This window comes from Muscardinus avellanarius, assembly GCF_963383645.1.
Source record: "Muscardinus avellanarius genome assembly, chromosome: 3".
Lineage (NCBI taxonomy): Eukaryota > Metazoa > Chordata > Mammalia > Rodentia > Gliridae > Muscardinus > Muscardinus avellanarius.
The window spans coordinates 79,037,819-79,062,885 of NC_137788.1; the positions used below are offsets into that span (position 1 = coordinate 79,037,819).

The following is a 25,067-nucleotide window of genomic DNA, read 5'->3' on the forward strand; positions in this document are numbered from 1 at the left end:
GTTGTTAAGAATTCTCGTGCATGCACGGTTGAAGCAGTCTAATCTCTCCTGGGATGTTCTTCCAAAAATCACTTTTCTTGCATGGCAGGAGCCTCACTGTCATCTTGCCTCTAATTCTGCCATTATCCTATTCTTATTTTTCTACACGAAACTTTAAAGAGTGAAGACTTGACATGGGATAGGAGCAAAAGGAAGGACGCCCTGGGTGCCTCCTTTGGGGAGGGCGGCCTTAGGGAAAGGTGAGTTTCTGTTCAGAATCAAGTTCTGTGTTTAGATTCTCTTTCTTACATTTTAAGGAGAAGAAAGAATAGGGGAGGTGAGGGGGGCATTAGCGCTGTTACTCAGGCCCTGATGAAAAGGCAAAAACAATCTGGTTGAGGGAATTTATGGTAGCTGGCCCAGCGGCTTTGTTTTTCTCTGTGTTTAGACAAGACGACTAAATGCTCTTGTTTTTGTCGCTTCCTTCTGATTGGGAAGACTTTATAAAACTGTCCTAGTGGTGCAGTGCATGCCTAGCCTGTGGTGGGCACTGGGGTCAATCCCCAGTACTGCAACGCCAACAAAACAAAAACAAGCAAAAATAAAACTGACTTAAAAGGTTAACTGCTATAATAAGCAATAACTTATTTATTTTATTATTACTGTTATTATTATTATTATTATTATTATTATTATTATTTTGCGGGTTTGGGGGTGAAACCCGGGGGCATTTGATCTCTGAGCTATACCCCCTGCCCTATTTTTCATTCTTTATTTTTTTTAAATTATTTTTTATTTTTTAATTTTTTGGTGGTATTGGGGGTGGAGGCTTTCTACCTCCGGGCTATACTCCCAGAACCATTTATATTTTATTTTGGAAACAGGGTCTCACTAAGTTGCTGAGAGCCTCACTAAGTAGCTGAGGCTAGCTTTGAACCTGTGTGATCCTCCCGTGTCAGCCTCCCAAGCGTGGGGATTACAAGTGTGAGCCACCACGCCCAGCTACATTCTTTACTTTTGAAACAGGGTCTCACTAAGTTTCAGAGGGCCTCACTAAGTAGCTGAAGCTGTCCCCGAACCACGATCCTCCGGTCTCAGCCTCCCGAATGCTGGGATTACAACCATGCACCACCACGCCTGGCTTATTGCTGTCATTATTATTCTTATTATTTTGCAGTGCTGGGGATCAAAGCCAGGGACTTATGTGTACTGGATGGTATGGTTTGGATCTGGCTGTCCCTCAAAAGCTCCTGTGTGGAAGACTTGGTCCTAATTCAGCAAGGACCAGGTCTTAGGGGAGAAGTTGGATCAGGGGCTCTAAACTCATGGGTGGATGAATCTGTCTCATGTCCTACTAGTTTGAGTGGACTTCTAGGAGGAGGTAGGAACTGTAGGCAAGTGGGGCATGGTTGGATCTTGGGCTCTATACTCATTAGTCGATTAATTCATTTGATGGATTGACAGTTTGCATGGACTGCTGGGAGGAGCTGGAGACTGGAGGCAAGTAGGGAGTTGGAAGAAGCAGGTCACTGGGGATGTGCCCTTGGGAGACTGTATCTGGTTGCCCTCCCAGCCCCTGGCTGCCATGAGCTGAACGGCTCTCCTCTCCTCTTGCTGCCATTTGTGCTCTGCTTGGTGGCAGGCCCACCATGGCCTGAAACCTCTGTAACCGTGAGCCAAAGTGAGCCAAAGCAAATGTTTCCTCCTCCAGGTAATCCTTCTCAGGCAGACATTTGTCATGGTGGCAACAAGCTAACACACGAGCTAAGCATTTTACCACTGAGCTGCTTCCCCAGGGCTCGGAGAGGACCCACTGTGAAAGAGGCAGGGGTGGCTGGAGAGAGCCAGGCGAGACAGGACGACCAGGAAAGGCTCTTCTGAGGTGGTGGTATCTGAACCCAGAATGGAATGAGAAGGCAATCTTCAAAAATGATTCGGGGGCTGGGGGAGGGAGCCGTTGAAAAGGGGCATGCATGTAGAAAAGGGGCTGTAAACGACTCCCTGCAGTTATTAACTGATATGTGTGTTACCGCACACCTTATGCTCATTTGTTTTCCGAATAAGGTAATATTATCCCTTGTGTAGATAAAGCCTTTTCCACTGCCTTATCTACAAGACTAAATATATTCTGAAATATAGCAGAGAGAAGGCAGTAATCATAGCGAATAAGTCAAATTGCTTATCCCACCTGTACAGCTTCAACAGTGCACAGCCCTTAGTAAGCACTCTACAATCATTTCTTAGAATGAAGCTCCTATGTATCCCCCCAACACTATTTAGTGTTCTTTTCTTTTATTCACAGTTTAAAAGCCCCCAGGTACCTGGTGCAGAGTTTTAACACTGTAGTTCTAGGCTTTGTTATAACTAGGTTGGCCATAGGACCAAATTCTGGCCAATGGGATATTTATACAGGGAAGTGGTATGGACAGCATCCAAGAACTGTTTGGAGGGGGAGCAGGCCCTTCTTGTTCCCATGGTTTGCAGTTTTTCTGAAGATCTGAGTGCAGTCTTGATGGCTGCAGCGTTCTGAGATTGCCACATGGAATCTGCAAGTTGAAGATGCTGTACAACATGAGAGAGATAAGAATCCTAGGCACTGACATCACAGAGCCATCACTCCAGACCTGGGCCAGCTGAGAGGGAAATCTATTTTGTTTAATTCTCTTATACTTGTTTCCTGATAGGCAGTCCTAGTGTGCCTGTGATGGTTTATCGGCTCTTCTAGTTTGCTCCAAAGGCACTCCACTTTACTTTTACATAGGCCTTCTGGGTGACGACGGAGGAGTCACAGGGAGAGAAAAAGAGTGGGGGTGAGGGAAGGGATATTAGCAATAAGTAGCTGAGGCTGGCCGCGAACCCAGCTCCTCCTGTCTCAGCCTCCCAAGTACTGGGATTACAAACCTGCGCCACCACGCCCTGCTGTCTCTACAGATTTTGAATAATTTTTAAAAAGGAGAAATGAGTTTTAACTTTACAAACTAGTTTGTTAGAAAAAATGCCTTCAAAATATGGGCTCCCTATATAAACTATGATAATAAGTAGTGTCCTTGGTGAAAACTTTGGTGAGTACTGTGCTCCTCAAGACATAGTTTGTGAAAGCAGCTTCTGTCCAATAGTGTCAGAAAATGTCAACACACAGGTGAGCATCACTGGGTTGGAACCTGGTATATATTTCTTAGAATGACTTTGCCTCCGGAATTTCTGGCTTGCATTCATAATGGGGTTCTTGACCTTCCAGAGGTCTTTCTATTCCAGGCTTTATGCAGATTTCCAGCTCCTGGAGAGTTTCTAAGAGGACCGTCCTTGCTACCTCATAAATGTATAGTGTGCATTGCCCTTTTGGCATTCCTACTGATCCAAAGTCAGTGCTACCAGCCTCATGCCAGGTAGACCCCTACAGCCATGTCAGGAATGTAAGTCAACACCAGGGTCTCCAGGTCCTTAAAGAAAGGATAATGAAGCCGGGCGTGGTGGCACACAGGTGTAATCCCAGCATTCGGAAGGCTCAGACCGGATGATCAGGATTCATGGACAGCCTCAGCTACTTAGTGAGGCCCTCTGCAACTCAGTGAGATCCGGTTTCAAAATAAAGAATAAAAAAAAGGGCAGGGGGTGTAGCCCGGAGGTCGAATGCCCCTGGGTTCCATCCCCAGAAGTCCCCCCCTAAATAAATAAATAAATAAATAAATAAATAAATGATAATGATGAAATCTTTGTGTTTGTGTGTGTGTGTGGGGGAGAGTGGAGATAGAACAAATATCCAAATAATAATCAAATTATTGACATAGTCAGTATGTTGTTTAATAACCAAACACTAAATTTCCTGGGAGTAGCATCAGTAAGAGCTGAAATTATAAAATAGGATATTTAAGATGTTCATTAACTGAAAAGCATTTATTATATAAAGTGATTACTATGTGTCTTACATCTTTCTATACTCTGTTAATGTGATGATTAAAAAAAAAGACTCAGACTTTTGGGGATTGTAGTGGACATGGTCAATAAGTATGAACAAACTCCTAGGTCCTGCAAATATTGTGAAGAAAAAAATACTTACCACTAGATAGCGCCCAATGCTCTCTTAATTTCACATATCTGGCCCACTCAGGGATGCAGGCTGCAGGATGCATCATTAAAGTTGTGCTTACCTGAAAATGGTAGGTTCTCTCATTCCTATCTCTCTCCTCTCAACATAGATTTTTTATTGCTACTAACTGATAAGTGAAAATATGATGAAGATATACTAAGGAGCTGTGTGAACTTTCACCGTTCAGGGTGAATACATCAGCCCCTTCTTTAAACATGCTATTTTCCCCCCTCCATTTCTTGGGTATTTAATTTTCTATACTTTTTGTTTAACGTATACATTCATCACTAGACTGTCTGCTTTCAAAGAGAGGGGCCACAGCTTGCTTCACAGTCCTTGACAAAGCACCATGTAGAAGCTCAACCAATCCTTTGAATGAATGGATCCCTCTAGAGTCCAGCGAAGCAAATGCTATTTTCCAGGTACTCTCATCTCCTAGGGAAACCATTTTGAGTTAGTTGTTGAAGAGATTTCTATAATAAAAAGTGGGAGAGTTTGCTTGTCTTATCTTCTATGCTTTCCTATCTGTCAAGGATCTTCTAGTAGGTGGGGAAGGTGGGATAAGTGTGTATGCATGGCAGGCAGTCTTTGACATTCTGAGTTCTGGGCCATATTTTTCTCCCTCTATTTTGATAAAGGTGTAACTCACATCACTAGACATATTTCAATGTCCAATGGAACTTAAGCAATAGGAGGCATTATCCCTTGTCAAGGCTAACTTATTTACTTATTTGTTTATGGTGCTGGGGTTTGAACCCAGGGACATTCTACTTCTCAGCTACACCCCCAGTCCTTTTTTTTTTTTTTTTGGTGGTGGTACTGGGGTTCCTGGAAGCCCTTCTACCTCCGGGCTACACTCCCAGACCTATTTTTTTATATTTTTATTTAGAAACAGGGTCTCCTAAACCAGCGCGCAGCTGGCTTCGAACCTGCGCGATCCTCCTGTCTCCACCTCCCAAGCGCGGGGATTACAAGCGTGCGCCACCACGCCCGGCAGTCCTTTTTATTTTTTATTTTGAAATAGGGTCTCTCTACTTTGTTTAGAGTCTCACAAAGTTGCTGAGACCGGCCTTGAACCTGTAATCCTCTTGTCTCAGTCTCCCAAGTACTGGGATTGCAGATGTGTATCATCGCACGAGCCCAGCTAAGACTGACTTTAGGAAAAAGGTCTTCAACCACCTTCTCCATAGCGAGTAAAAGGAACATTGTAAGAATCAGAGTGATGCAATCTAAGAGATTCGTGGATTGTGATCTAGCCTGACAATCTCTTTTTAATAAAATGATTTTTTTAGCATAGAAAATTCTAGCAATGTTTTGTATTTCATCTTTTTACTACCAGTCTTATTTTTTATTATTATTTTATTATTTTATTTTTATTTTTTTGCGGGTCTGGGGATGGAACCCCGGGGCATTAGACCTCTGAGCTACAATTATTCTTTATTTTGAAACAGGGTCTCACTGAGTTGCGGAGGGCCTCACTAAGTAGCTGAGGCTGTCCACAAACCGCGATCCTCCCGTCTCAGCCTCTCAAATGATGGAATAACAAACGTGTGCCACCACGCCTGGCTTTTACTACCAGTTTTAAATGGCTTTAAAAATTTTTGGTTTCCAGTTGTTCACTTCTGATAAGTAGAAATAGTTGAAGACTGATTTTTGTCTGTTGACCTTGACCTTTTTGGTTTTATGATACTTGCTTATTAGTTCTTTCTTTCTTTTTTTTTTTTTTTTTTTTTTTTTTTTGGTGGTACTGGGGGTGGAACCCAGAGGCTTTCTACCTCCGGGCTATACTCCCAGACCTGTTTTATATTTTATTTGGAAACAGGGTCTCACTAAGTAGCCGAGGCTGGCTTCGAACCTGTGCGATCCTCCTGTCTCAGCCTCCCAAGCGCAGGGATTACAAGTGTGTGCCACCATGCCCGGTTTTGCTTATTAGTTCTAAGAGAGGCTTTGTAGATTCCTTAGGATTTTTGACACCATCATATTTCCTATGAATAAGGAAAATGATATTCTCTTTTCTGATCCATATTTTTTTTGGTGGTAGTGGGGATTGAAGCCAGAGGCAGTTTACCTCCAAGCTATAATCCTAGCCCTTTTTGTCTTGAAACAGAGTCTTGCTAAGTTGCTGAGGGTTTTTCTTTTTTAAGTTGCTGAAGCTAGCCTTTGTGATCCTCCTGTCTCAGCCTCCCAAGTACTAGGATTCTAGGTGTGTACCACTACACCCAGCTTTCTTTTCAATTTTTGTATTGAGACAAGGTCTTGCTCAGTTGCCCAGGCTGCCCTTGAACTTGCTGTCCTCTTGCCTCAGCCTTCTGAGTAGCTGGGATGACAGGCGTGTGTCACCACAGTACAAGCCAATTTTTCTTTTTTCTTTTTTGATATTTTCAATCCTCTGGTAAGCCCTGTCAATATTTCAGATTAAGCATTATACTTTTAAATTCTTGTGTTTTCATTTCTTTCTTTTTAACAGTACTTATTTCTCTGTGAGCTTCTCTAGATCATATTTTCCTTTAATTTCTTGAACAGTTTTAATATTTGCTTGAAAGCCCTTGTCTGCTAATTCCTACCTCTGGGTCATCCTTGTGCAGGGCCTACTCTACTCTGTATTGTTCCAGTCTTACTGTTTGTGCTGCCGAAGTGAGCACTTTTTTAGGTTTTAGTGTGAAATATATTGATTTTTGCACCAGTCTTATATTTACAGGATAAATCCCACTTAACTGAGCTTTATTATATTTGTATGCTGCTGGATTTCATTTGCAAACATTTTGTTGAAGACTTTGCATTTATGTTCATGAGGAATACTGCTCTGCACGCTTGTAATCCCCACGCTTGGGAGGCAGAGACAGGAGGATCGCGCAGGTTCGAAGCCAGTCGCGCTGGCTTAAGAGACCCTGTTTCCAAATAAAATAGTATAAAATAGGTCTGGGAGTGTAGCCCAGAGGTAGAAGGGTTTCCAGGAACCCCAGTACCACCAAAAAAATAATTGTTTATGTCTGATTTTTGGGCATTAGGATAATTTTGCCCTTGTAGAATGAATTAGAAAATGTTCCCTCCTCTTCTGTTTTTTTAAAAATAGAAAAACTTTGTGTAGGATTTATATTACTTTTTCTTTAGATGTTTGGTAAGACTGGCCAGTTAGGAGAAGCCATCTGGATCTGGAAAATTATTCTATTATTTTTTTTCTTGAGAAATTTCTTGAGAAGTTGTAGGAGAATTAAGATGATCTATTTTATCTTGGTTTAGTTTTAGTACTTTATGTTTTTTGAGAAATTGGCCCTTTTATGTGAGTTGTCAGAATTATGCACATAAAGCTGTCAGAGCACGCATCTTCAGTTTGCCTATTTGATGTACCAGAGATTAAAAGGATTTCTTAAATCTTCATGTGCATTTTAAGTTTTTGGTAGCTATACTCTTCTGTCTTAGTTGATTCTTGATCCTGGACAGTTGTGAGACATGATTTACTGAGGGAATTTCTATTCCTTTGTCAGGATTTCAGTGTTCAAAGTGTGTCCTCCCTCTCCCTCTACATTTTATTTCATTCCACCAAATTCATGGAAAGAAGAGTAGTGATTTGTCACTTCAGAGAAGATTTTCTTTTCTGATCTTGTACTGGGGATTGAACCCAGGGGCATTCTACCTCTGAGCCACACCCTCAGTCCTTTTTATTTTTTATTTTGAAACAGAGTCCTGCAAAGTTGCTGAGGGGCTCCCTAAATTAACAAAGTTGGCCTCCAATCTACAATCCTCCTGGCTCAGCCTCCCAAGTACTGGGATTACAGGTGTGTGCAACCATCCTCAACTGAAATACACTTTTCTAAACTGGGAAGATTTTGGCATAAGAACACCACAAGGGGGCAGAAATGGAGTCTCAGCCTGTGGGAGCCTCTGTGGACTGAAAGTGTACGACCTTGCACTGCACTGCCTCCTCCCTCCCTCCCTCCCTTTCCTCCTCCTCCTCCTCCTCCTCCTCCTCCTCCTCCTCCTCCTCCTCCTCCTCCTCCTCCTCCTCCTCCTTCTTCTTCTTCTTCTCTCTCTCTCTCTCTCTCTCTCTCTCTCTCTCTCTCTCCCTCCCTCCCTCCCTCCCTCCCTTCCTCTCCCCTCTTCCTCCTCCTCCTCCTTCTTCTCTCTCTCCCTCCCTCCCTTCCTCCCCCTCCCCCCCTCCCCCTCTCTCCCTCTCTCCCTCCCTCCCCCCACCTCCTCCTCCTTCTCCTTCTTCTCTCTCTCTCCCTCCCTTCCTCCTCCTCCTCCTCCTTCTCCCTCCTCCTCCTCCCCCTCCTCCTTCTTCTCCCTCCTCCTCCTCCTCCTCCTCCTCCTCCTCCTCCTTCTTCTTCTTCTTCTTCTCCTCTCTCTCTCTCTCTCTCTCTCTCTCTCTCTCTTGCTGGCGATAGAACCCAGGAGCATTCTGCCTCCAAGATACACCCCCAGCCCGATTCTTTTATTCTTTATTTTGAAACAGGGTCTCATTATGTTGCAGAGGCTCTCACTAAGTAGCTGAGGCTGGATGCAAACCCTGGTCCTCCTGTCTCAGCTGCTTCTCTGCTTCTTTTTTCTAGGCAATATTTTGAAATACTATATAATTTTTTCCCCCAGCCTAAAGTCTCCAATCCAGCCCAATCCATATAATTGTTATAAATAATGGAAGGCAGGCACAGAGAACTTTGGCCAATGTTTCTGTAAAGGAGAGATTTGTAAACTGTGGCTTGTGGATACTACTTGTTTTTCAAATAAAGTCTTATTGGACCACATCTTTGCTCATTCGTTTATGTGTTATCTGTGCTGCTTATATGACAGGCGGTGTCGAGAAGGGGAGAACCAACTGATTGGCCTAGGAAGCCAAAAATAGCCACTGTCTGGTCTTCTGTGGGAAAGTTAGTCAGCCATTGCTATGAAGAGTGAAACTTTATTTTTGGCAAAAAATTGAGAAAATAAATAAAAAATAAAAGTACATTTTATTTCCAAATAAAAAGTGATTCCTGCTGGGCGTGGTGGCGCATGCTTATAATCCCCGTGGTTGGGAAGCGGAGACAGGAGAATCACGCAGGTTCGAAGCCAGCCTCGCTGGCTTAAGAGACCCTGTTTCCAAATAAAAATGTATAAAATAGGTCTGGGTATGTAGCCCGGAGGTAGAAGGGCTTCCAGGAAACCCCCCCCCCCAGTACCACCAACCCCCCTCCAAAAAAAAAAAAAAAACAGAAAAAAAAGAAAAAAATGATTTCTATTCCTTTAAGAAACTTCAACCACTTATTTTGGACTTTTACAGTTGGGAAAAAGTTTACACATACTAAGTAACGAGAGCAATATTTTAGTGGTAAAAAAAAAAGAACACTGTTTCCATATTCTATTTGGGAAAAATCAATAGAATTTCAAATAAGACTTTTAATAATCAGGAAAAGACCAGCTTAGGCACTAATCATTAAGCTAGTTCTGTTTAACAACACTGTAATTTAAAGTCTACCTCTGCAAATTCTAGAAATGCACCATGTATAACAGTCATTGTCAACTGTCTTAAATTCTAAAGTGTTGTCATCTGGTTGAACTGAGCAAGAGGCGACAGTTTCCCTTTTTAGCCCATTTATTTATGACTTAAATTCTTCTCATGAAAGTGGATTCTTCTATCTTTTTGTAGAAATTATATACAGCTTCTAGATTTTTAACCATGAATTTCTCAACTTATAAAAAAAATGCATATTATCTACTTGTATCAATGTAGCTTGGAAAAGAAAACATAAAGCAAATCTACATAATGTTCCATCCGCATGCTCTTGTCTTTTATATATAAGGTGGTTTGATATACCTTGAAATACATCAGAGAAGATTATCCATTACCAGTGTCAGAAATACCATTGTTGCGTACGGGGCAGCCTGGGTATAATGGAGAACTGCATATTGTCTTTCGTAAGAACTAGAACAGCTGTCCTTGACATTAAGACCCATCATACACTGGCCAAACTAAAGCATAAGTAGGCACCAAGACTTTTACTAAAGACTGTGCTCGGTGTCTATGTGTCTGTTGGTGGTGATCTTGAATAAACTAGGGATGCCAGTGATACTTCCTGGGTTAATGCAGAGGTAGAGTGCAACGAATGCTTGTTCCACGATTTGCGGTCTTTAAAGGAAGATGGTTGCGATCACTGGCTAGGGTGTCTTTGTGAATGTTTGGTGTTATGATGGAAGACCTCCTCATTGTCAGGTGAAGTGAGACTTCTTCCGTGTTCTGCAACTGCTTCAGCTACCCCTCACATCAAGGTGGCTGGAGAGCTAATCTTTAGGTCTTTAGCTTATGGTACATAATTTTGGTCTTGGTCTTTCCAATCTCTTCTTCAGATTGTTCACCTCATTCTGAAGGCGGCTGCTTTCTTCTCGGAACCCCTCATTTAGCAGTTTAGCCTGTTCCTATAAAAAGACAAGCGGAGCCTGAATAAACTGTAGCATTAAGTAAATCCCTACATTCTACCTAGTCTATCTAGTTTTCATATTCATTGATTTTTTTTGTTTTTAATTTCTTAGTGAAAATTTTTTCCTACCCTTCATTTTCATCATACTTTTACCTGGGCATTGGAGCTGTAGGATTGCTTGTCCTGAGTATCAGTTAGCTGAGAAATCCTTTCAGCTATACCTCCTGATACAGTGATGAACCTAAATTACCAGTCTTGATTTTTTTCCCCACACTAATTATTTATAACCTTTCTGGGCAATCTTAACCATATGTTTGGCTTCATGTCTTATCCATGCATTACAGACTTTTACATACTCACCTACACAGATATTAATATATATATATATATATATATATATATATATAAAGAATTACTATGAATTAATGTGTATATAACAGAAATAATGACACACACACACATATCACAGAAATAAAGTAGTCTTTAAATCTGATGAAGTATCTGAATCTTAGGTTAGGGAATTTGATCAAAACATCCACCATTTGGTATTTAGGGGTGGCAGAAGATGGGTAAGGAAATCAAAGTCCCAGACTGACCATACCGCGTTTCTGCACATAACTCCTAACTCAACACTGGCTGGTAGCAAGGCATAGAAACCAGTCAGGAGCGTCAGACTATCCTGTGTGTGAGGGCTAAGGAGTCCTTCTCATAAAGGTTCTCTTAGAGGTAAATCATACCAGAGGTGACAGAAAAAAATTTCTTTTCTGAACCTGTGTTTCTCCTAAGTCATAAGGAAATAGTTCTTGCTTCAGATAGTCTTAAGCAAGAGATACAAATAAAACTTGTTTATGATGCTTAGCAGGTAATAGCTGCCATTTATTGAAAGATACACTGAAAATGGCACAATTGCACAGAAAAGACTCAATAATCAGTCACGGGCAGGGAGCAGGTCAGGCCGGCACACAGGAGTTGGAAAGTACAAGTCATGAGATGAGGCTGGGCTTACGTCCTACCCACTCCACTAAGTTTGCAGTCAGGAAGAAAGGGGAGAAAACAGGAAAACGAGGCTGGCGGCGGAGGGCGGAATACCTGAAGTTTACGGGTGATAGTTTTCTCCTGCTCTTCTCTCATCCTCTTCCTTTCCTGCTCCATCTTCTCAGTCAGCTGTCTCACGTGTTCTTGATAGCTCTTTTCTTTCTGCTCCATCAGCTGCTCATGCTTCCTTTGCCTTTCCTCCATCATTTTTGCTGTAGCCTGTGCAGATTCAGCTTTCACACGTTCCACTGTAAAGAAGAGATGGACGAAGAAAACGGTCAACGGGCTCACGTGCGGTCTCTCCCCTTCCCTCCTCACACGCTTGTTCGTGATTGTTGCTGGGGCGCCTATGCTCTACTCAGAGAGGACGGCAGGCGTAAGACACACCTTTGCTGTCCTTGATCTAGTTCAAAGACCCCAGTTTTCTTTTGTCAAGTTACTTAAACTTTGAAGAGCGTTCAAAGCCATCTAGTCTGTCGCCATGCTCCTCACCTTCAATATCCTTTTCCTTTGCTGAAAGGGTCTGGTCTGTCTGCAGAATTGCATCAGTCACAGCCTCCTTGGACTTGAGGAAGCTCTGCAGAACCTCCTCAGCCTTAGACCAGAGAACACAGAATTAGCAGTAAATGCTGTAAGATCCTGTCTCCCCACCATGTTTTCCTGCAGAAATGCTCTTGTCCTTGATATGCCAGGTGGCCACTATCCCCTGTCACAGGAATGTGCCCTTGCTCTAGGGCACAGCATTCACTAAGCAATGTCTTTTATAGGAGGCCCATATGGGGAAAGCGTCTCCCTTTATCTTTTCTCTTTTCATGGTACTGGGGAACTATTGCAGGGGAGTTCTACCTCTGAGCTACAGCCCTGGCCATATTTTACTCTTTTAAATTTTGAAACAGGACCTCACGAAGTTGCAGAGGGCTTTACTGAGTTACTGAGGCTAGCCTGGAACCTGCGATCCTCCTGTCTCAGCCTCCCAAGTACCAGGATTACAGACATGTACAACCATGCCTGGCTCTCTTTCTTCTTTTAGACCAAAGGCTCTGAGTTTGGAGTTAATGATGCTGTGGTCCCGTGTGGGGTGAGTTTCCTAGAAAATAAATCTTTCACAGAGAAGGAAGGTTAGAGGAGAAAGAAGAGGGAGTAAGAAAAGGAGGGGAGCCAGACATGGTGTCGCATACTTGTAATCCCAGCATTTGGGAGGCTGAGACAGGAGGATTGTGGTTTGAGGGCAGCCTCAGCTACTTAGTGAGGCTCTTGGCAATTCAGTGAGACCCTGTTTCAAAATAAAGAATAAAAAAATAGGACTGGGGGTGTAGCTTGGAGGTATAATGCTCCTCGGTTCCATCTCTAATACTGAAAAAAAAAGAAGAAAAGAAAAGAAAAGAAAAGGAGGGGAGGGCATGGATAGGGGACACTAATGAAGAGAGAGAGAGAGAGAGAGAGAGAGAGAGAGAGAGAGAGAGAGAGAGAGAAGAGGGGATGATGATGTTATTTTAAATCTTGGATTCAGCTCTCCTTTAAAACCAGTTTAAAACTCAATCTGAAGCTGGGTGTGGTTGTGCATGCCCATAATCCCAGTACTTGGGAGGCTAAAATGGGAGGATCACAGGTTTGAGGCCAGCCTCAGCAACTTAGTAAGACCCTCAGCAAATAGTGAGATACTGTTTCAAATAAACAAACAAATAAATAAATAGGACTGGGGTATAGTTCAGAGGTAGAACACCCCTGGGTTCAGGATTTCTGTTCCTATAACACATAAAATTCAGTGGTCATAGTGGGTGACAATAACAAGTTGGTGATTAATCTGATCATTCAATTTGTAATTCACTTGTTAATTGAGCACACTCTCATTGATAAGTAGCTAGGTCACATTTAGAATAAGAGGCTCCTTGCAAATGTCACTGAATGAGAACGTGAATGAATGCAGAGAGGACGGCACCTCTCTGTGTATTTATTCTTTGTCTGGTCCCTGTTGGATGCAGGCACACCAGCAGCTCACCAGAATACACAGGTAGATCTTGGTTACCTGTATCCCCTTGTTGGGCTGCTCATAGTACTTTTTCTTCAGGTCTTTTATCTTCTGAATAAAGAGATAATAGCCCCCTGGTTTAGAATAAACCCCTTGCTTCACATCTTCTTCTAGAGGGCTGAAAATATCCTGAAGTAAAGCCGAACAACTCTGAAGATGCTTTCAAATTCTCTTTATAAAAGTCATCTCGCTTTTTTTCTAGCTGGGCCTTTAATATGAAAATAGGAAGTAAAAAGAAAAACAGGGGAAAATGTCAGCTTGAGTTCTGCATTTCTGGGAATGCTTCTTCAAAAAAATGTCTATGACCCTAGACAGATGTACAGGCGCTTCTGCAGGACCATTTGCTCCTGCTTGATTACAACTTTCTACCGAAGTCATTTTGTCCTTGGAGGTGATGTTCAGAGCACAGATTGCTAGCTTTATGCCACACCTTCAGAAGTAAATTTCTACCTTTTCAAACTGGACAACCAATTGCACATGGAATAAATGTAGTTTGATCTAAGTAGCGTTAGAATACTAGGACTCAAGTTTCCTTGCTTTTGGCTTGAATATCAAATCAGTGTGATAACAATGAGCATGCAATTTGTTTGGGAACACTGATTGTTACTTATATGCCCTTAATTAAGTTAAGGGGAAGATTATTAGCTTCTTCATGGAAAAAAAATTTCAAAATTTTTTGGTCTGTAGTAACAAAATTGTTTCTCATGATTACTATGATTATCAATAGGTAAATGGTCACCATTTTAAAACAGAGTAATAATTACTTCTCCCCAAATAAATAGCCATTGCCTTCCCTCATGGTAGTTAGCTTTCCAGAATCTAAATCCATATAAACCTGAGAGAAAAATTACCCCTAATTCTTTTTGAAATAGTTGGTCGACATCTTTGAAGGAGTGCTGGATGAAGAGTTCAATGGCCTCTTTCTCACAGGCCGTGTGCAGGTCCAGCAGCTCCTGGAGGGATTCCGTGGGCAGTTGCACCTTCTGGCTCATCTGGTGGACATAGTGGGCCATGGCCTTTTGCACTGCAGCTGAGTTCTCTATCTGGGCCAAGGCCAGGACTGCGTTCTCCATGCAGGGCAGATCCCCACCGTTGATGGCACCAATGTAAGTCACCACCAGGTTCTCTAGACCTACAAATAGGTTTTTGAAGCAAAATCTTTACTCTTCGTAATTCTGAGCAAGTCAGTTAGCAGTGATTTGCCTCAAAGCACGAAAGTTCCTGGAAATGCAGCATCTCAGTCCCTGTCCCGTATCTATTAAATCAGGCTCTCCTTTTTGGCAAGATCTCGGAGTGATGTGTATGCATGCCAAAGGCTGAGAATTCTGGTTCTAGAATACCTAAGTTTGTGTTTTTTGAAAGCTTGCATCCATTTTAACCCCAAGCACCATTAGGACAGGAACCATACTTCTTTCATATATGTATATTATCAGCCCTGTCCACTGTAAGCACTTGATCACTATTTATAAAACAAGCGATGCTCTTCCAATCAAAAAGCTTTCTGGATGTGCTAGTACCAGAGCCACTAGCTACATGTACAGATGGACTCTTGAAATAGGGCCATGTGATCTGAATTTTTAATTTTCTTTTATTTTGATTAGTTTACATTTAAATTTAAATAGCCACGTTTGGCTACCATAATGAAAAGCAAGTGTTCAGTTTTTTAGGGAAATTTTATGTAATAAAACTTTTTTTTGGCCTTCCCTATATTTTTATATTGAGAAATTTGATTAACAAAATTCATTAGAGGTGTTAGTACCATGTAAGCATTAACATGACGATTGTGGTAGATTTGTATTTTTCAAAGCTGAAACTGGGTTGGTGTTATTTCCGCTCCTCTAGTCTGAACAACCAGTGCAAGGCCTGGCCAGGTACTCACGAGTTCCATTGACCTTGATGCCTCCTGGCAGCGTTTTAGTTTTGGAGCAGCTGAATATGTAAGAACAGAATTCTCCAACTTGTTGTACAAAATCAGAATCTAGCTCATCATCATGCAGGTTCTCAAGCTTAGAAAGCTTCTTTCCAGGAGCAGGTCTCTCAAACACAAAGCATTTCTTCTTGGGGAAGAATTTCCGGATACAGAGTCGGGGCAGGTTAAATTTTTTTTCTTTTGGACCAGTACCTGGGAGAAGATGAAAAGGGATTTTTCTTCTATCAAAACTAAATGTTAAAACCTTGGGATATTGTCTGGCTTAGAATTACAAGGGAATTTAGACACATGCTATTCATTAATTCACTCAAAATCATTTTGTGTTGTGGACAATCTGTCAGTCTGTTAGATATAGCAATATAAGGAATAAAAATTTTAAAGTCACTGCTTTATGGAACCTGTAGTTAAGTGTGAGGTGGAGGTGGTAGACATATAATCATCAGAATTTGAACAAAGGTCGAGCCGGGCGTGGTGGCGCACGCTTGTAATCCCCGCTCTTGGTAGACTGAGACAGGAGGATCACACAGGTTCGAAGCCAGCCTCAGCTACTTAGTGAGACTCTCAGCAACTTAGTGAGACCCTGTTTCCAAATAAAATATAAAATAGGTCTGGGAGTATAGCCCCGAGGTAGAAAGCCTCTGGGTTCCTCTCCCAGTACCACCGGAAAAAAAATTTTTTTTTTTTTTGAATAAAGGTCAATTTTGGTGGGAGATTCAGAAAAGACTTCTCTGATGTGAGACCTGAGATTTGAAAAGTAGAAGTTAACCAGGAAACACCATAAACAATTCTCTAGGAATTGTACCAATTCCTCTAAACTCTTACAGATTTTATTTATTAAATAGATAATCTATACTTCTGGGAAGACAGCGACCGAGGGAAGTAGCACATATCCATATCAGTCCTGCTGACACTTGTTCTCCAGTGCCATAAAAATTGTTCTGACAAAAGAAAGAAGGCAGCATGAATTTTAAAAAAGCACGAGACGTGAAAGGCAGCAGGAAAAAAAAAAACCTAGATGGCAGATCAGAGAGCAGAAAAGGACGCTGCTTGCCTCTGACAGCTGCAGCCGCAGGTGCCACAGCAGTGCCATCTTGTGTCACCATGCCTGACTGCCAGGAGACTCACAAGCAAAAAAAGAACAGTGACTTGAAACAAAGTAAGCAGCCACAGCTCATTGGAATGTCAAGCCCTCAGTTCCTCCTGCGCAAACACTGGCTATGATTTACAGCAGTGGCGGCCAAGATCATCATGCCCTCCAGAGATCCCGAGCTGTGTTCAACAACACTGTGAGTGAACCCACTGTCCCCACAGGAGAATGTCTAGTGCAGCCCCTGCAGGGATTCTCGCAGCCATGGTAAACTCTCTGGGTCTGAGATTTTGTGGTTCAATCTGGTGAAGGTGCAGGCATAGTCTGCTCTTGGACATAGCAGAGACTCAGAGTGACTCAAGCTCCACATTGGTGGAAAGTATGGGGGAGAACTATGCTTAACACTAGATCCAACAAGTAGGACCTCCAAGATCACCACAGACCACCCCATTGTGGTGAATGAGGAGAAGAAGTCAGACCAACTCAGCCCTAGCTGTGGAGAACAGAAACTCTTACATATTCACTGGGTTCGGTCTCAGAGGCACCTCCTGCCTATACAGGCAAGAGATAGACTCAGGTTCTGTATCTGTGGAGAGCATGAAGGGTGACCTATGTTTAACACTAGATCCAGCCGCGTTGACACCGCCGTATGCATCGGAAAGAGAATCAGAGAACCAGGCTTGCAGCAGGAAAGGTGCCTGTGGCACTTGGCAACTGCACAGAAAAAACTGCAGAGACCAAGCCTGCTGAGTATTTATATATTTGTAGGGTTGCATTATATTGTTTTGGGGGGTTTTTTGTGTGTATGCTTGTTTGTTTGTTCTCTTCCCCATCTTTTTCAAAAGCCTCTTCCCTTGTATGTACCTGCTCTCTTTTCTCTATTTCTTTTCTTTTCTCTTTTTTGTCTTGTATTTAATCCACTTCATATCACTACACTAAATACCCTACATTGGTTACTAGAATCCTACCACATATTCACTATCTCTAATCTCTACTATATACTCCCTTACCAAACTCATACTCTCATTCTATTCGATCCTATCTGTGGCTTTACCCTATTCTTGCATTTATGACTTCATTTTCCTCCTCACTGTTGAATACAGCACAACATGCCTTTGTATATACCAGATGACACCTAGAGACTAAGAGAAATCTATCAAAAGCAATAGATACAAACTTCTAAAAACATGAGGAGGAGGAATAACAAGGAAGCAGCGAGCTCCCACAACCCCACAGTAATAGAACCTGAAAACACAAAATTGCAGAGATTGCCAGAACAAATCAGAAATTTAACAGTAGAAATAATATAGGATTTCTGAAAAAAAAATTAGAGAAAGCCTGAAAGAAATAAAGGATGCAATCATCGAAGTGAAGGCATCAATAAAAACTATAAACAATAGATTAGACCACATGGAGAATAGAATCTCACTCTTAGAAGATGATCACTCCAAAACAAATGCATAGTAGATAGTTTAAAAAAAACAGTAACATCATATTAAATTAGGAAAAACTGAGAATTCCCCCTAAAAATAGGAATAAGACAAGAATGGCCAGCATCGACACTTTTTTTTCAATATAGTACTTGAGAATCTAGCTAGATCAATAAGGCAAGAAAAGGAAATCAAAGGAGTACAACTAGGAAAAGAAGAACCCAAACAAGAGAAAAAATAATCTAAATCAAATCTATTAATTCATGTATTAAGCAATAATTCCTACAAAGAGGTAGCTGGAAGAAACAGAAAACTAGAAATGTAAGAAAACCATACATAAGGAAAAATAATTTCTAAGGTTTTGACATCTTTATTTGCCAATTCTAAGTCTCTGTTACCTTGTCTTAACTTCAGGGAATTCTCTAGGTACTGATCTGGTGTGATGGAGTTTCCATCTACTTCCAATTCCAGGGTAAAATCTCTCAGAGTCCACACAAAGTCTGGGAAGAAGCTCATAAAGTCAGCTGAATCCTCAACCTCATTCTCCTCAGGTGAGGACTTGGCTCTGATTCTTTCTGTCAGCTCTGTCACATAGCTGAGTACCTACTAAGGAAAAGTGTCAAAAATAACAGGGTTTCCCATTCCATATGTGTTTCACATATTTCTTTTCTTTTTTTTTTTTTTTGTGGTACTAAGGGCAAAACCCAGAGACTTTCTACCTCCGGGCTATCCTCCCAGACCTATTTTAAATTTTATTTGGAAACAGGGTCTCACTAAGTTGCTGAGAGCCTCACTAAATAGCTGAGGCTGGATTTGAACCTGCGCGATCCTCCTGTCTCTGCCTCCCAAGCGCGGGGATTACAAGTGTGGGTCACCATGCCCGGCTTGTTTTACATATTTCTAAACCTTAATTTTGTCTTCATTCTTAACCTATGTGGCAGTTATTCAGTAGGTGCAGGGACCTTTCTCCTGTACCGAAGTTATTTTTTATTTCTCTTTCTGCTGGATTCACCAAGATTCAGCATTAAGCAGATGGTTTATTAATAGCATGGAAAGGATACTGCAGTTGGTCCATGGCCTGTTGGTTTATGGTTCCGATGCTGTTGTACACAAAGGTGCTGCTCAGGAGTACTGCCAGGGCAAAGATCCAGGAGTCATTCTGGTTGTCACCCTGCCAGTCAGAACACGTTTGCGTCAGGCGTATGTTCCATGAGATAGTATTTCCCAGACCAGTAGTGATAAAAGTATGCTTATTTAGAGTTTTTAAAAAATAGTTTTTGAAGCCGGGCGTGTTGGTGCACGCTTGTAATCCCAGCATTTGGGAAGCTGAGACCGGAGGATCGTGGTTCACGGACAGCCTCAGCTACTTAGTGAGGCCCTTCGAAACTTAGTGAGATCCTGTTTCAAAATAAAGAATAAAAAACAGGGTAAGGGGTGTAGCTCAGAGGTCAAATGCCCCTGGGTTCCATCCCCAAACCCACACACACACAAAAGAAAAAATAGTTTTTGAAGCAGGGCATGGTAGTGCATGCTTGTAATCCCAGCTTGGGAGGCTGAGGCACAGGTTCGAAGCCAGCCTCAGCTACTTAGTGAGGCTCTCAGCAACTTAATGAGACCCTGTTTCCAAATAAAGTATAAAAGTAGGTCTGGGAGTATAGCCTAGAGGTAGATAAGCTCCTGGGTTCCTCCCTCAGTACCACACACACACACACAAAAAAAGTTTTGGTTAGTATTTTTGTTTTATATTGATACTTTCTAAGCCTTCTTATAATGACTGGCAGATGACTGCAGATGTCAGGTTGTGAGTATTCTAAGGTCCTGAATACAATTTCAATTAAAAACAAAATTCCAGCCAGGTATAGTGGTGTCTGCCTATAATTCCAGATTATCCTGAGGCAGAAACAGGAGGGTCACAAGTTCAGCCTGGGCAACTTAGTGAGACCCTGTATCAAAATAAAATAAAATAAAATAAAATAGCCGGGCATGGTGGCGCACACTTGTAATCCCCATGCTTGGGAGGCGGAGACAGGAGGATTGCGCAGGTTTGAAGCCAGCCGTGCTGGCTTAAGAGACCCTGTTTCCAAATAAAAATATAAAAATAGGTTGGGAGTCCAGAGGTAGAAGGGTTTCCAGGAACCCCAGTACCACCAAAAAATAAAATAAATAAATAAATAAAGGGCCGGGGATGTAGCTCTATGCTTACCTAGTATGTGAAAGGCCCTGGGTTTTATTTTCTATAGTAAAAATAATTAATATAAGTAAGTGGTTCGGATTTGGAATGTTCTCCAAAGCTCACATGTTAGACAATACAGCAGTGTTCAGAAGTGTCGAGACTGGATCATGAGGATGCCCCTCATCAGTGGGTTAATCCATTTATGGAGACATTTTTTTTAGTACTAAAATTAAATGCAGGGGCTTTAGACCTCTGAGCTACTACTCCAGTCCTTTTTATTTTTGATGTCGGAATCAGGGCTTTGCTAAGTTGATGAAGTTCTAAGTTGTTGAGGCTGACCTCAAACCTGCAATCCTCTCGTCTCAACCTCCCATGTACTGAATTTATAGGCATGCAGCACCATGTCAGGTTTATGGATTAATAATTTTTTTTGTGGTACTGGAGATGGAACCCAAGGGCTTTCTACCTCCAGGTTATACTCCTAGATCTATTTTGTATTTTATTTGGAAACAGGGTCTCACTAAGTTACTGAGAGGCTCACTAAGTACCTGAGGCTGGCTGCGAATCTGTATGATCCTCCTGTTTTAGACTCCCAAGAACTGGGATTACAAGCGTGCACCACCATGCCTAGTTTATAGATTAATAATTTGAATGGAATACTGGAAGTTGGTGAAATGGGGGGGCATGGCTAGAGTGTAGGCCATTGTGGGCCTGCTGTTGGGGACTGTGTCTGTCCCTGGCCTCTTTCTCTCTCTCTCTCTTTCTGCTTCCTGGCTGCCATCATCTGGGGAACTTCCTTGACTCTGCCTCATCTTAGGCCCAGAGCAATGGAGCTGATTAAACATGGATGGATTCCTTCGAAACCATGAGCCAAAAGGAATCTTTTTTCTCTGAGTTGTTCTTGTCAAGTACTTTAATCAGAGCAACAAAAGCCAATTCGTACAATATAATTCAGAATACTTGTAGGTATTTTATTGACCAGTTGATGGACCTGAAATAATTATTTTGTTAACTATTCAAAACAAAACTATGAGGGAAACATGGACTATTATGTCTCTTTGACAGACAGGAATGCTGAGGCTAAATGAAGGAAAATAATTTGCTTAAGGCCACTGAGTTACCAACAGAGCTTAAAGTTAAAAACAAAGTCGTGGAGCTTCAAAACACAAATTTTTAACTAAAATTTTCTGTAGGATAAGACCCATAACACTACCTTTATTTGTGCGACCTGTATGCATGTTGGGTTACTTTGTTGAGCTTATAGCTGGTTGTTTATAGTTAGAATACTGTTGTCTGATCATCTTGTTTCTTCTGTCTTTTCTTCATGTCTGATTGTGAAATTTAGTCTCATAATATGCAGACAAAAATTAAAACAATAGTATGGTAAAGTGTAAGCTCTTATTTATGGAATAACTATGTAGTGTAGAGCATATTCAGAGATGAGAAACTTAATTCCAAATCTTTCCTCACCTTCTCCACATCTCCCAGGCCCTCGGTGTCAAGCAGAACCAGGGTGTGGTCTGGCTTCATGGGATGAGGCACGCACCACATCCAGATTCCTTTGGTGTGAGACTGTATGGTGGAGCCCAGAGAGAAGCCTGTGAAGCATAGAAGAGATAAGATTGGTGGAGTTTTTATAGCTGGTGATTCTGGAAATTGAGATTAAAAACACAATCAAGAGGCCAGGCGTGGTGGCTCATGCTTGTAATCCTAGCACTTGGGAGGCTGAGACAGGAGGATCACACAGGTTCGAAGCCAGCCTCAGCTACTTAGTGAGACTCTCTGCAACTTAGTGAGACCCTGTTTCCAAATAAAATATAAAATAGGTCTGAGAGTATGGCCTGAAGGTAAACCCTTGGGTTCCACCCCCAGTACCACACACACACACACAAACAAAACAAAACAAAACAAGACAAACAAAAAAACACAACTGGGTGTGGTGGCACATGCTTGTAATCCCAGCATTCGAGAGGCTGAGACAGGAGGATCATGGTTCGTGACAGCCTCAGCTTCTTAGTGAGGACTTCCGCAACTTAGTGAGACCCTGTTTCAAAATAAAGAATAAAAAATAGGGCTAGGGGTGCAGCTTAGAGGTAGAATACCCCTGAGTTCTATCCCCAGTAATGCAAAAAAAATTTTTTTTGACACATGCTATATTGTTGAGCCTTGAAGAAATTGTGCTAGGTGAAAGAAGCCAGTCACAAAAGGACAAATCTTGAATGACACTACTTATCTGAGGTGCTTACAGTGATTACATTCATAGAGACAGAATGTATAAATGTGGTGGGGGATGGCAAAGAAGGGAGTTATTGTTTGAGGGATACAATTTCTCTTGTGGAAGATGAGATAGTTCTAGAGATGAATGGAGGTGATGGATACTCCAAAATGAGAATTTACTTCATGGCCTTGAACTGCATACCTAAAAATGTTTAAAGAAATAAATTTTATGATATTTACATTTTCAACAGTGTAAAGAGAATATCTGAAACAAACTGAAAATTTTTAACTTTAAGATTCAATGGAGCCAGGTGTTGGTGGCTCATGCTTGTAATCCCCACGCTTGGGAGGCTGAGACAGGAGGATCACCCTGTTTCCAAATAAAATATAAAATAGGTCTGGGAGAGGCCGGGCGTGGTGGCGCACGCTTGTAATCCCTGCGCTTGGGAGGTGGAGACAGGAGGATCACGCTGGTTCGAAGCCAGCCTCAGCTACTTAGTGAGGCTCTCATCAACTTAGTGAGACCCTGTTTCCAAATAAAATAGAAAATAGGTCTGGGAGTATAGCCCGGAGGTAGGAGGCCTCTGGGTTCCACCCCAGTACCACCAAAAAAAAAAAAAAAAAAAAAAGGTCTGGGAGTGTAGCCCAGAGATAGAAGGCCCCTGAGTTCCATCCCCAGTACCACCAATAAAATAAAATAAAATAAAATTCAATGGAAATTTACTCTAATTCCATGAACATTTTAATAAAAATTATATAGTTTATTATAGTTACTAGTAGGAAAATTGGTTATTTTTATCACTGCCTTCCTCTTTCTAAGAAGGGACAACTTATGTATTTATTTATTTATTTATTTATTTATTTATTTATTTATTTATTTATTTTTGCTGGCCTGGGGATGGGACCCAGGGGCATTCGACTTCTGAGCTATAACCTCCGCCCTATTTTTTATTATTTATTTTATTTTATTTATTTTTTTGGTGGTACTGGGGTTCCTGGAAACCCTTCTACCTCTGGGCTACACTCCCAGACCTATTTATATTTTTTTATTTGGAAATAGTGTCTCTTAAACCAGCGCAGCTGGCTTCGTACCTGCGCGATCCTCCTGTCTCCGCCTCCCAAGCACTGGGATTACAAATGTGTGCCACCACGCCCGGCTGTTATTCTTTATTTTGAAACAGGGTCTCACTGAGTTGCAGAGGGCCTCAGTAAGTAGCTGAGGCTGTCCGTGAACCGCAGTCCTTTAGTCTCAGCCTCCCGAATGCTGGGATTACAAGTGTGCGCCACCATGCCTGGCTCAATTTATGTTTTTAAAAGGGGGAAATCAAGATGGGCATTGGTGGTCCACATTTGTAATCCCAGTAGTTGGGAGGCTGAGATAGGAGGATTGTAGGTTTGTGGCCAGCCTCAGTAACTTAGTGAGGCCTTCAACCACTTAGACCCTCTATCAAACCAAAAAATAAAAGGAGGCTGGGAGTGTAGCTCAGAGATAGAATGTCCCAGAGTTCAATCCATAGCACCACAAGCAACATATAAAAAGGGCGAAACTAAGGCATAATAGGGAGCTGGTGAGCTGGCTCTTCTCTTCTAGAGTGAAGGCAAGAAAACCCGGATGAGTGGAAGACAGGGCTTATAATGTTCCTCCCATCTCTACGTCCTCTCTACCACCCTCTGCTGGATGCTGACATTGTGGGTGGACTGGTGGCACTCACCCTTTTTCTTCCCAGCTAGCTTGTTCATCAGGTAGGATTTGCCCGTGCGGTAGAGGCCCACGATAGCCACGACCACCACAGGCTGCGTGATGGCCGACAGGATTTCCAGAGCTTTCTTGTTGACCACCAGTTGCCCTTTAGTGTTCTCAATGAGGCACATGGGGCCTGACATGTGAGTCTCTGAAGCCATGTCCAGGGAGTCCTCTAGTCTGCAAGGGAAGTGGGGAATATTTTAGAATTTCTAGTCTTTTGCATTCTAGTCTTTTGCATAAAACGCTCCAGCATGAACTAAAATTTTGTGTGCATGAGAAAGATAGATGAGGGAAAATCTATATAACTCTAGAAATTTAGGATAATGTTATCAAAATAGTTCATTAAAAATGTTGGTATAGCCGGGCGTGGTGGCGCACGCTTGTAATTCCCGCGCTTGGGAGGTGTAGACAGGAGGTTCGCACAGGTCCAAAGCCAGCCTTGCTGGCCTAAGAGACCCTGTTTTCCAAATAAAATATAAAAAAAATAGGCCTGGGAGCATAGCCCAGAGGTAGAAGGGTTCCATCCCCAGTACCATAAAAAAACCAAACCAAACCAAAACCAAAAACAAGAAAATGTTGGTATAACAGTTTCTTATTAATAGTTAACTGCTCTCACAACATGTACCTTCCATTCAATTTATTATGGAAAACTTGCCTTGGAATTCTTATTAAAAATTCACAGTAGACATCAAATGGAAAATAGAGTAGTGTGAAGATAAGAAAACCCAGTTGAGTGGAAGACTAGGCTTGTAATGTCCTCCTGTCTCTACCTTCCTCTCTGCCACCCCCTGCTGGGTGCTGACATTGTGGGTGTCAGAGAATTTACTTTTCCACACCTCTATATGTAAGAAAGTAAATATTGACTTGTTCAGTAACCTTTTTTTTTTTTTTTTTTTTGGTATTGGGTATTGAACCCAGAGACATTGTACCTCCAGGCTATATCCTCCCTCCCCAGTCTGATTTT

General features: G+C 41.9%; 1 protein-coding gene across 1 annotated transcript; it reads right to left on the reverse strand.

Annotated features, from left to right (window-relative positions):
• Nucleotides 1-1,411: 1,411 nt before the first annotated feature.
• LOC308260137 (guanylate-binding protein 1-like) lies at nucleotides 1,412-24,261 on the reverse strand (the record flags this gene model as incomplete). The annotated part of the gene is given in 14 exon segments (XM_080691458.1): nucleotides 1,412-1,980; nucleotides 2,390-2,525; nucleotides 9,890-10,012; nucleotides 10,397-10,456; nucleotides 11,548-11,741; nucleotides 11,986-12,088; nucleotides 13,520-13,670; nucleotides 13,672-13,730; nucleotides 14,374-14,654; nucleotides 15,402-15,644; nucleotides 18,368-18,564; nucleotides 19,031-19,140; nucleotides 21,613-21,740; nucleotides 24,072-24,261. Coding segments are annotated over 14 exon segments (2,544 nt in total).
• Between the last annotated feature and the right edge of the window lie 806 nt (nucleotides 24,262-25,067).